General features: G+C 38.1%; 1 protein-coding gene across 1 annotated transcript in view; it reads right to left on the bottom strand.

Moving 5' to 3' along the window:
• Window positions 1–13,278, bottom strand: part of plppr2b (phospholipid phosphatase related 2b) — a gene marked incomplete at its 3' end in the record, with an annotated part of 56,487 nt that overhangs the window by 26,267 nt on the left and 16,942 nt on the right. The window contains 1 exon segment of the mRNA XM_014004914.1: window positions 2,979–3,167. Coding sequence (XP_013860368.1) covers window positions 2,979–3,167 — 189 coding nt within the window.

The following is a 13,278-nucleotide window of genomic DNA, read 5'->3' as shown; positions in this document are numbered from 1 at the left end:
TATTACTTATTACTTATTACTTGAATGTATGGATCACTTGGGTTGTTACCAACATCTGGTAAAAATTTCATGTCATTAGCACCTCTAGTAATATATTTACTGAGAAAAATGTTGACGTGTTCAATACTTATTTTACCCGCTGTATATATATAAACTTACATGGAGCAAGTTTKAAATGTGGTCCACACTCAATGTAAACAATGTAGACAGCTGAATCTGTCAAAACCACATGGAAGCTTGAGACACATGATAAACAACTGACCTATTTTCAGCCATTTTAGCTCTTTCTGTCGGTAAACAAACATGCATTATTTGGCACCTGATCATAAATTTAGATTACAATTTTTAAATTAAACATAATAATCATATTTAGGGGAATAATATTGTGCAGATAAGACTCCTCTGCAAGGTTAGCTTTATTCAAACCTGTATCTGTACTAAAAAAAAAGAAAAAAAAAAGCAATGGCATGATTATATTTCTCCTAGAGGCTTATCAAAATTGTTTGTACTTAGGTCAAACTAAACATTGCTGCATTTCTACTGTTTTTTGAGTTGTAATTTTAACAAAGCAATATTTTACATCTATATAAATTATTGCTATTATCTTAATAACCTCTGGTAACTGTCGTTTCTGGAGATGTCGTATCTTAATGTTCTAATAAAATAAAGATGTTGGTTTAAAGAAAAAGTCATCTTGAGTTGTCACAATCTATCCCACACAGATCAGTCAAAAACTATTTCTTGTTTCAGCTTTAAAGACTGGAGTCAAGTCTTAAAGGAATGTTTTGAAAATCACATTTTTGTTACATTTGGACAGAGAATTAGAAAACAGCAGAGTCTTGGAGGAGGAGAAAACACAGACGCTCTGACCTAAAAAAAAAAGGGGGGGGGGGGTTAACATGCAGGTAAAACCCAGCACTCAGTTCTTACAGAGCAGCTGGCATACCTGCAAACATCTGAGTGCATGCTGGGCACATGCAAAAAATAAAAATGAAAAAACACACAAAAATCAGACACATGAAGGTGTGCATTTATTATGCGTGTTTAAAAAGTATTAGACTTTTTAAACTCTTATAGTATTCATTTTATGGTCATAAAGTAGTTGTTTGCTCGCCGCWGCAAAGCCACTGCCTTTTAATATATTCATCTGTCTGTTAGCAAAATATTTGATGTACACATTTTTTGATTCAGCATGGCTGCCAGAGCTAATTAACTTAGCAAACACAGAATTAGCTTTAATTCAGGCAGTTATACAGTTTTTTATCTAACGTTTGAAGTGGTGTTCACACATCAACTAACTTCTTTTCCAACTACTAAAGCAGAGGAGCCCAAAGTGGGGCACATGGGCCAAATTTGGCCCGCCAAGCCATTTGATTTGGCCCACCAACAGTTGCCAAAGTTACAAGGTAACCTGTTATCCTATAGGTAGAAACACAGTGTTTCCATTGGTCAGATGACTATATAAAAGGGCTGTAGTGAAAGTAGTTTTCAGTCATGGTGCTGACATATCTTCAATTTATTAGGATTAAACATGAAACATGAAACGACAACAAGAAATATTTAGATCAGATTTAACCACATGTTGATTTGCACACTTTATAAGGCCGCAAAAACTCATATTTTATCAATTTATGAAATGTCCCATGAGCCTTTGCTACTTGAGCATATGGCAGACTAAAACAAAAAAGGGCCGCTGCACAGGTTAATCATTAAAAATAAAGGACTTTACTTTAAAAAGTATTTGTATTTCATGTTTTATATAACTGCATTTGGCCCACATCCATGGATAGATTTTCGTTTCGGCCCCATCGGGGAAAATGTTTGGGCACCCCTGTACTAAAGGATCATGAGAKCTGTTTAACACCTTGCTGTAAACTATTTGAGTCAGTCCTGGTGTCTGTTAGCAAAATATCTCCAGATTCACTGGATCAAATGTAATTAAATGTTCAGTAAGGATTGGATGGACAAGTGATTCGATTCTGGAGTCAGTGTGATTTTTGATGGTCTCCACACCTAACTGAGCTCAGCAAACACACAACGGACTACAGCTCTGTGGATTTTACAGTAACYGAGCCACATTCTGGTGTGGTAGTAGCTGAAAGTCATCCCCAACACATTCTCTGAGTGTGTTGAGTCACACAGGCCTTCGCAGCGTTTCCAGCCTGCCTCGGCAGCAGATGATGAGGGCTGCGTGTGCGTGTTTATCAGCGTGTTCTTGTACGAGGAGCTGTTATAAAGCGCGGMTCAGAGGCAGATGTGTCGTATCGCCACCTAAACGCACGAGATCAAAGCCAYGAGGCCCAGGGGTCAGATGTGAACGCTGGGACGCAGAGCTTTGATGAAGATGTGAAGYTGTGTGTTTCATTATTGATGACATCCTGCCACACTGATGAGAGAGAGAAAAAAAACTTCTGTTTTAATGGAATTAAAATGTTCAACCTATAAAAACAAATGAACAAGATTTAGTTTTGGGGAAATCCAACATTTAAACCAGCTGGTTCAKTTGGAGTAAATGAATATGGATGTTCAGTGCTTTGCACTGTGACCTACAAATTACAATTCTGTAGCGCTGTTTAATTATTAACAACACTTCATGTGCAAGTCTTAAGTCTCATGTGTGCTTTCTGTTCAGAAACACATAAATCAATTCACAAGTGATGTTTAATTTGATTCTTTAAGGGTGTAATTTAGAAAAAGAACAGACTATCTTTGAGTGCTCGGTGGAGGACAAATATAGTGCCCGTTGCCATGGTTAAGACAGGAAACGCATCCCCACTAACCGAGCAGCGAGCAGCATGAGGGTGCACACCTACACAGGTGCCCCCTCCTCCTTCACCACGTGCAGATCAGACCAATTCTGTCTCACATGTGCACAAGAACATAGGCTATTTTTACATCTGTTAACCAGAGACGTGTGTTTGTGCTCAACGAGAACCTGTGGAAGATTTTTTTTAAATTTTAAAAACAAGTTGACTCACCGTCACAGTGGGGATGGCGGTGACGAGGGAGTAGACAAGGACAGGCGGCGCCTTACTGTAGTCCTCCGGTCCCGGGTATGGCTTTGAGTAGGCTTTGTCAAAACAGAAGAAGCCCTGGATGTGCACGGGGAACGTGTCCGTGTATTCGAAGTAATACGCCAACAGAACCGTCCCTGCCATGATGACCAGCTGGAAATAAAACATATTGGTCGCAGAGTCAGAATCAAGTCCGCTGGAGTTGGATAATTAAAAAAAAAAGAAAAAAAAAGGCAGCCGAGGAAAAAAGTAGATAATATTGTTTTTTTTTTTCTTCCCTTTTCACAGAGCAAAATGATGGATGCTCCCGTAATGTGCAAAGTGACCCATTTGTGCATGGAGAGATAGTGAGGGAAGAGGGTTGAGAGGGCGGGAAGTAAAGACACAGATGGAAAGAGACAGATAAAGAGAAAGCTGGAGAGGAGGAAAGAAAGCCGACTGAGATTGAGAGATCCCTTCAGCAGTGTCAGCGTTCCGAGTAGGAGGGGAGGGAAACAAACGGAGCCCGCTTAAAAAAGGAAAACGCTTCATGGAGGAGCAGAAGAGGAGCCGAAGAAGGATGAGGGGGAGACAGATGGGTGAGAGGAGAGAACGAGAGTTAAAAACAGAGACCTTGGTTGAGTAGAGGGAATAAGACTGGAAGAATTATATATGCATGTGTGAATTTCTGCATAACTTAACTTACTGCTCCTCTGACATTTCTAACATTTCAACTGCAACAAAAGCACAAGTCCTGAAGCATAAAATATAATCTGAATACCTGATAAAAATGCAAAATATTCATATGCATTTTATAACAGATTATGTAAGATAAGATAAAACAGATGAACTGGTATTAACCATTCATTAATAATCCAGTAAACTCTCTATTAGGAACTACAAACTTGCTGTTTCATATCTTTGCCCTTCAGGAGTGAGCTAAAACTGCTCAACTAAGACAGGAACCGAGTTCAAACATTAAGAACTGCTGATTATTTTCACCATAATCCGCAGCCTGAATGTTTGCTTGATGAACTTCTGTCGTATCTGAAAGAGAAAATTATCAGCAGCAGAACACRAGGAGCCTCTGACGGCAGGATGAGCTCTAACAGCTGCAGGGACGGAGGGGCCGAGTGTCTGGTACAATTTCTGCAGACTGGTGGCTCCTCAGAGAGGTTACAGCAGGTTCGTTTGTAACTATAGAAAATATTATGTGTATATATCAAGATAACAATAAATCCAAAAATTTTAAACATAAAATATTACTTTTCCTCACTGGCATTATGACCAAAAATAAATAAAATTCCTCTGTAGGAAGTCAGACCAGAAACTGAGGTTGCACCAGACTAATTGCTGAAAAAAGTCATGTTTTTGAATGTTGAAGTGTTTTTTCTGCTCTTTTAGCTCAAAATAAATTTAGGTGTGTTCATGTAACATCTGTATGTTAGAATATATGAACCCCCAACATCATGTAAATGCACAATGTGACCCCCATACAGCTCCATCAAGTGCCATCTGTGTGTGAAAAACATGATGCTACAATCTGAAGAACCACCTCCATGAAGGCTTTTGGAAAAAAAATAAAAACTAACCGTATCATCTTAGCTGAATTCTTAATAGTCTTGGGAAATTTCCAGATTTAAAGGGGCAATATCATGTAAAATAAACTTTTTTGAGTTTTATATCATGTTATAATGTTATACTCTCATAAAAAACATGTCCAAAGCCTTGCTTTGACTCATTCATGCATGTTTGAGAAATCTTGCAGCRTTTTTAGGAAGCCATGCTGAGGAGCAAAACGACAGGTGGTGACCAGAAATTCCTTTTGGGACCAGAAATGCCCCTGGGATGTGTCTTTAAGCCAAACTTCCTCATCACGGAGCACACCTCCCCACCCCCCTCCCCGCACGCCCTGCCCATGACTCCTGCAGGCTTCTGCTGAGCTCTCAACATTGGTTCTCACTCGGTAAAGCTCTTTTCAGATTAAAAATACCTTTGAGGAAATGTATTTTCAGATGCCAAGTAAACTGCATCATGGCAGCCCCCCCCCCTCCCCCTTGCGAGACAGAAGCGGAAGGTGGTTCTTAAAGAGACAGAGGBCAATTTCAAGGYGTTTAGAAGAGGAAGTGATGAGAAGATAAGTTTATTTTCTATTTAAACACAAAAACAGCATTTTAATAACAGCTAAAGGTGACATAGATATTTTATTATGGTATAGTGTTTAAATATATGCCTGAAAAACACATATTATTGGCCCTTTAATAGAAGCTGTAGTCAGACTTGTTTGTTGCCACACAAATTTGTAAGATTAAACTTATTCAATAAAGTATTTATTTCATGTAAAAAGAGTTAGAAATTTGATTTTAATTGAGTTGTGTAGTGGATTAAAAATAAAAAAAAAGCAGAGACGGGGGGTGGTGGTGTGTTTAAATTCTCTAAAAATAGGACAGAAAATATGTTTTTGATGTGTGAGCTGTAGCCAAACTGGTCCCAGATGGTCTAAATTAAATAGTTTTGATTCCGTTAATTTCTAAAGTGTTTTATCTTAAATCTGGGGAAATTATTGTCAAGATGTTGTTTAGTTTATGAATTCATTTCGATTTGGTCTGATTATTAGCAGAAATGAGACTAAAAGGTGTTGTAAAGAATGTTTGGATAAATGAGCACCAGTGGATGTTTAACAGTGGCAGATGGCTCGGAGTGAAGAAAACCACTGAGCAAACCTCCTCCTACATGTTTACCCTCTCAGCAGAGACAGCGTCCCCTCGTAAACTAACGCTACAGGCAGGAGAATGGGAGACTGGCTCTGCGTAACACTTTTCAGCTTTAATTTCAACCGATCAGCGACGGTAAACAGTGAAAAGAGAGGATGACCTAATTTAAACTCCTTTCTGATCTGGGTGCTTTCTTTTCCAATTCAATGCAAACTTGTGTAATAAAAAAATAAGAATAAAAAAATGATTTACTTGTCTCATACTCCTTTTCACCTGGGGTCCACATTAAAGTGAACAACATGCAGGAAGCTTGGTGCAGTAATGACACACACCCCTCAGGTCTTTCGTGCTCATTTTTCTCTACAAGAGCTTTTATTTGTGATTTTTGCATTTCKGAGCACAGGTGTGTGTCGGTTCTGWGTGTGTGTGCAGGCATGTGGGTGCGTTCCTGTGTCTCATGAGGAATTTGGACACGGCAACGCTGCGGCGAGCTTTTTCGTTTTCCATCTAGCAGCTCTCCCTTTCTGCACAAGCTACAGAAGGTTTGAGGGAGGTGCGGAGAGGTGGGAGGAGGGAAACGACGCAAACTCGCACAAGAGGTTTAAACAAAYGCTTGGAAGACGAGCCTTCACTGGAGATTTCTGTCTGACAGTCTCAACTCCACTTCTGAGCAACGAAACYTGTCAAAGTGGTTACAACTAAGTTATTGTGACAACTTTTCATAACAATTCTTCAGGATGTGTCACGGTTGACGTTGGTTGTGGAACCCAAAATCGAAGACTCGAGAAATTCCAAACAGAACTTGTAACAGGGCACTCAGAGGCAAACACAAGGGACCTCACAATGATATAAAAAAACGTACAACACAGAATTGAGGAAGACAGAATATAAAGAAACACTAATGAACCTARCCTTGTAGCGTATTCAAYTGAATATAGACTGAAAAGGATTTTCAAATCATCTTATTCTGTTTTTATGATTTGCACAACATCCCAACTTCACTGGAACTGTGCTTGTAGTCGAGCTATAACCATTAATGTTTTTGCTGAAGTTGCACARCTGAAGAGGTCATCTAGAATTAGACCGACTCCACAAGTGAATCAGTTGTAGAAACATTTCCAATAATTACTTTCTGAAAGTTTTGTTGAAATCAGTTCAATGAATTGTGACAGAGATTTTTTTTAAGTACAAACGATCACACAAATACATTATCACTCTGTCTTTGCCTYAGATGGGCAATAAAAACAGGTAATGTGTTTGTTTTTTAATTAAATGCAGGCTTATCCTAAATGTCATTAAGCCCACATCCCTACTTATCAGACAGAACTTTTTCTTTCTTTCTAAATATCCATAAAGGTCAAAGCAACTTTCTGCTGATGGTTTTTTAATTAGAATCAAAGTACTGCAGCACAAGTCACCTTGGAATATTGATTTACAGAAGACAAAAGCCTCATGTGCACAAATTATACCAAATTTATTCTGCAAGAAGGTCAACAYTATTCTGTGGTTCTTAAATGACTGAATTTTATTGTGTGAATGCTGCATTCACACTATTGTTTTCATGTTTTTCTTTGCAATTCTTYAACTGTTCCATATGTTTTTCAGCACCTTTCTCGGTCAATAATTTTTGTGCTATTTCAACAATTCATATCACAACGTTCAGCTCATTTACGAAAATCCTGCTGCCTGTATTTCAGCTATTTATATTTTTCAGTTATTTCACCTTTTGCCATTGAAAATAAAAAGAGCTGTTTTCAACATCGTTAAAATCCTTCAAACAATTCTAGCTAATTTTCTGCTATTTTCTGCTATTTTAGCTATWGTTCTGCTTCTTTCTACTGTTCTTCTGCTACTTTCTATTTTTTGTTCTTCTTTTTGCTAATTTGATTTCTTACAGTTGCTTTCTGTCATATTCAGCTATTTGTAGATTTTTTTGCCAATATTTAGCTGTTATTAGCTGAAGTTAGATTTTATAGGCTAAATTCGCATTTTGGTGGATATTTCTGCTTAGTTCAGCAAACTTGTGCTCCTCATGCTTCCTTATGATAATTTAAAAATTTCGAGCAACATATAAGCTGCTTTCCTGAACATTTTGGCTGTTTTAGTTATTTTACAACAAATTGGCACTTTTTTGTACTTCTACTCTTTTTTTCTACTAACTTGACATTTTTACATGTCTTTTACCACCTGGGTGTGTATTTCAACGTGTGTCTGCTACATTTAGCTTGTTTTATGCTAATTGTAGCTTTTTTCTGCTATTTCAGCTATTACTTTGCTTCTTTTTTCCATTCTTCTGCTAGTTTCTGCTTTTTGTGCTTCTTTCAACTTGTCAAATTGCTACAAAACATTTTCAGCTCCATTTCAGCAGCTTTCAGCTGAAGTTTTCATAATCATTCACACTAGCATTTTTGCTAGTGTGAATGCTTGAGTATGATTTTAAAATTTCTAGTTGTGTTTTACTGTCCACTTAAATCTAGTTGATTTTTCAGGTGCTGTTGTGAGAACAGTGACCTCCTGAGTACAGCCTTATCATTTAACAGGCAAAAGTTAATTGTGATTTAAAAGGTGAATATAAACCTGTCAACAAAAAAACACACTCTAACAAAAATGTTTTACTCTGAAGAACAGATTAAACATTTTAGCTTATAAAATATTAGCTCTCATTGATTTTTACTTACAATCTTACCAAACAAACTGTATTGTCCTTGGACACATTAGTAATTTTATATGAATAAATTTGCTCATACAATACTCAAAACTAAGTTTTGCTTTCAAGTCTTTTCTCATTTTCTTTCTATGGAGTAGAAATTTAAATCAGTCTGTAAATAATCGGCTTTTAGATAAACTAAAGACAATGACTTGTGAATAAACATATTTATTTTAAAAGCACTTTTTAGGAATGCAGTGTTAGGTATTTAAAGCCAGTGTACAGAAATGAGGATCATACTTACAAAACTCTTAAATCTTCTCAGCCTCTGCAACTTTGAACAAGTATAACGGCACAGCTTTTGCACAGATTTAATGCAGCCATCACCCTGCCTCAGGACCTCGGGTGAAACCCAGTTTATATTACATTGTCTGCACAGACTTAGCCAAGGGATTAGACCAAAGTTCATAGAATAAGAAAGATGAAAGAAATTGCCCGCATTTCAGCTGACCCAGTAAACTAAAAGCATTCATGGGGCTGTGCAATAAAAGCTTAAAGCTCATAACTCAAAAGGAGTAAAAGCAAGAAATCAAAGAGACTAATGTAGGGACTCAAATCACAGAAAGTGAAAAAAAAAAATCTCCAGCACATAAAAAGCCTTTAAACTAACAAAAGGAAAAAGATAAAATGTGACAATAATAGAGCATTACGGGTATATAAAGGGAAGGAGAAGACAGACTGAGGATCACTAATGTCTCTCAGGGCAAAACAAAGTTTGAATGAATTGTAAGTGGTGTGGACTGTGGGGAGCAGGACCACAGATGGGCCCAAAGTCAACAGATAAAGTCAAACATTTACAAAAGGTGAGAACGTGACACTGGAGGTCGGTGAGTTGACAGCCCCCTGCTCGCAGACCGTGAMTGTCAAGCTGCTGACAAAGAACCAGACTCAGCTGCTTTCATCGGCTCCTAACAAGCCCGAAGAGAGGCCTGCCCTGCTGYGCTTCCTGTTTACAATTCACTACGTGTGCAGAGTGCAACAAGTCACAAAAGTTAGGATTTGCTCCAAAGGCCGAAACAATACGAAGCCCTCATGCCCACCTGGCTTTGTGATGTCAGTTTGGTTGAAAAAAGCTTTTTGTGAGGCAGAGAACAGTGAAATCAGGACTGTTCAAACACTTTTGTTTTTAGAAAGCTTGTGGTATTTCAATGTTTGCAACAACATGTTCAGTAAGTCTTGGGTGGRGACTGTAATTTTTCTGTGTGTCCACCTATTGCGGGCAACTTTATAAGAACCAAAACTCTGAGAAACTGAAATTAAAGTCTGTCCTGGAGCCATGGAGCCTCACAAACTGCTATGCATTTATTGCCAAATACTGATAAAGAAATCACATGTCCCCCAGCGATTTCTTCATTTGCCTGCAAGAACATGCAAAAACAAAATAAACCTCAACCAGTTAAATCGGGTTTTATTCGAACACCGGTTTTCATAATAATAACATTCCTACTTTTGAACACCAGAATAAAAGCCTAACTGAATTACCGTTGTGGTAAAAGAGATTTTTTTTTTCATGTGTCAGCATTGATAAGCTTCAAACTAAATGTAAGTTTAAACACATTCTCAAATCTGACATCAGCTGTCATTATTTGTGTCAGGCTGGTTTCACATGTCTCCACAGTTGATTCCCTCTCTGTCTTTAGCACAAAAATTTCTCCTAAAATTAGCATAAGATGAGACCGCCCATCTGCTTTTCCACCCCGATACAGTTTCTGAATGAGCACACATAATTACCAACTTACTTGAATGTCAGAATATTTGACAGCAGCTAAAGACTACACCCCCCTCCATTTTCAGCTAAAAGCTTAGACAGTGAAGGTTTTATTATTCTTTTTTTTTAAATCACAAGTCTTTGTGGTACAAATCTATCAAAAGCAGAGCATCAAAAATATTTTACCTTCTATTCATTTGAATGATATGACTGCTAAGGCGAAAACAGCCAAACATGACTGAGTAAACATGAATAAATCACTGTGCAGGCTTGACTGCCGCCTGGTGTCACTGAGCAGCATTACAACACACTGAGCAGGACAGAGGCAACTGAAAGAGTCAAAGGCAGTATCCTYAAAATGACGACTAAAAGAGGAAGATTAACGGAGAAATCAAATGTTTAATAAGACATTAGTGAATCACAGAATGCAGCGGGGCAAAGCCAAGTACACCTCTGGGAAATAAGACTCAGAGACTGCAGAGGAAACAAATGTTGAGGAAGTGCAGGAGAGTCAATGAGGATATATGAGACAGAAAAGGGATGAGAAATGTCAAATACAAAGCAGAGGACAGTGGACAGAGAGATGATCAAAAGAGATCATCATCTGGGCATCAAAAGGCCATCCCTGTTCTCTTTCACCGCTCTCTCGGCATTGTTTACCCAYGTTCTGTGTGTTTTAACCCCAAAGCATCATTCAGGTTTTTTTTTCTTATCTGTCAAAACATCTTTCCTCAATCCTTTAGAAACCTACGCTCTCTAAATATCACCCCTTCCCATTGAATTTTTCTCCTCGTCTCTTGATGATCTACTCTGTTTATCAGCTGCCGCCAAAGGCGAAAGTCGATGATGTTTTACCTGTGTGTGTCTGTGTGTGTGTGTGTGTGTGTTTGGCTGTAGCGTAAGCACAACCTCTCATGAACCAGTGAATGCTTTTTACTAAAATATCAGAAAATAATTAATTATTGGATGTGCGTCAAAAACTGATGAAACTTTGGAGTCGATCTAATTCTGGATGGCTAACTGATCGAACACAAAAAACGGTTATAAATCAGCAAACTTTAAAGACATCGAGCTAAAATAYGGTGTGGTAGATGCTGAGCATTATCCTCAACACATACCGTACTCTGAGATCTACTTGTTTAGATTTAGATATTGTGCTCTGCCTATTTGTGTTATTGTACGGCACTTTGGTCAGCCTTGCTGCTTTTTTCTAAATGCTTTATAAACAAAGTGATATATGTATGTATTAACTAATGGCATCAAGCTTGGCTGTTAGCAAAATATMTCAACTGTTAGCTGTACATCTAAAACTCATTAATATTCTAATTCAATTCAAGATGGCTGCTGCAGCTCATTAATCATTCCCAAAATAAAAAAAATGTCGATAAATGCATTTCACTTTGGTCTTAGCTTTATTCAGACTAGTTGTTAACATTGATATGATCATAATTAAACAAGCTCTCCAGACTGAGGTCAATCAAAGAGCTTTCTGCAACAGGTAAGATATCTATTATTCATAACCTTTTCCACATAACCCAACTTCAAAAGATATGCATTTCAGCAGTTGGTTAAATGAACCTTTTACCAGCAGAAGCATAATCTTCAGGCATTCTTTAAYTGCGCACATTCTGAGTAACCTGCATCATGACCAGCAGAGTGAACCAGTCTGTAGTTCTTTGTCCCATAATAGCATGCAGCTCTGAAACAAGGAGCAGCAAAGGCAAATGATGCCCTATAAAGCCAGGCGACTTTATTTTAGGGACTCACTCCAGAGAGGCTCATATCATTTTACTTCAGATGAGATCACTTGGCTCTGACACTGCAGCTCAGATACAAGCAGGTAATCTTATCAGTACCAGCAGATAATAAGGAACCGTAGCACACAAAGATATATAGGGTTCCTCATCCCTATCCTTCCTCCCTTAAGCCAGAGAACAGGTGGGAAGCAGCGCAGCTAACAAGTGTTTCAAACATCCACCGAGAACACTGAGGAGTCCCAGYGCAGCACCGAAGCAGGCAGGTGCTATTCACGGAGTCGGAGGGATAATGAGGGGAAACCAGGAGGAAAATAATGTGAAAATTACCAAGTACYGTGTCTTTGTGGGGGTATGACAGTTACAGAGCAGGAGAGGGAAATAAAATAATTATTATRAGCAAGTTTTTAATAAGCGAGCATGAAAACTGACAGCAGAAAATGGATCCAGGAGATACTCTGGTGCTTGGGGAAACTTGATGAACTCCATGTTACTATCTAAGAGTTTTTGGTGCTTTTAAAAGTGTATAAATTTATCACTACAGGGTGAAAGGAAAGTCAGTGAATCTTCAGTTGTGTATTTTTAAAAACGGCTTGCAGGGATGAAAGGAGAAGCGAGTTCTTCAGCACGGAGCAATCGCCCTTAAATAAAACCGGAGATGCAAAGAGGAGTAAATGAATACGGACACTGAATATCTGTTTAGAAGGAGTGTCTTTGGTTTGGCATAATTAGATAACAAAATTAGAGGAAAATTACTTTTTTTAAATTCTCTAAAATATTTTAATTCTCTAAATACTAAACCAGGGCTATTCAACTGGTGGCCCACAGGCCTCATCCGGCCGGCGAGTGACCAAAGTTCAGCCCGCCAATTGGTTCATTCATCACTTAAGCCCAAACTCCCCCAGTTTTCTACTTTAATTATTCTAAGTTCTTTTAGTTAAACATAGACATGTTTGGTGTCTACAGAAACATCAGAATCTTGGCTAGAAGCTGATAAAAACAATTTCTATAAACACACAAGACAGTTAAAACTACAATCAGTTGAAGACAAAATTGTGAAAGTGAAAATGAAATTGGTTTAAAAATTTGGCAAGTCAGAGATGTCAAAATACTATTTGTGTCTGATAATAGGAGGCATAATGTGTTATTTTTGATTTTGATAATGTGTAATTATCACTACTTTTATAGGGTTCTGTATGTTGTATTCCTGAATAAATGCAGCAAAATAAACTAATTCATAGGTATCAGATCTTTGTAATACTTGGTTTATTTATGTAATAACTTTAGTTGCTGGAAGTTCGGCTCCTCAGCTGTTGACCAGCAGTAACTGTGGCCCCCCGGAGTATTGTGTGTGTGTGTGTGTGTGTGTGTGTGTGTGTGTGTGTGTGTGTGTGTGTGTGTG

The sequence above is a fragment of the Austrofundulus limnaeus genome, unplaced genomic scaffold (genome assembly GCF_001266775.1).
Source record: "Austrofundulus limnaeus strain Quisiro unplaced genomic scaffold, Austrofundulus_limnaeus-1.0 Scaffold27, whole genome shotgun sequence".
Lineage (NCBI taxonomy): Eukaryota > Metazoa > Chordata > Actinopteri > Cyprinodontiformes > Rivulidae > Austrofundulus > Austrofundulus limnaeus.
This window is presented reverse-complemented; position numbering and strand designations above follow the sequence as displayed.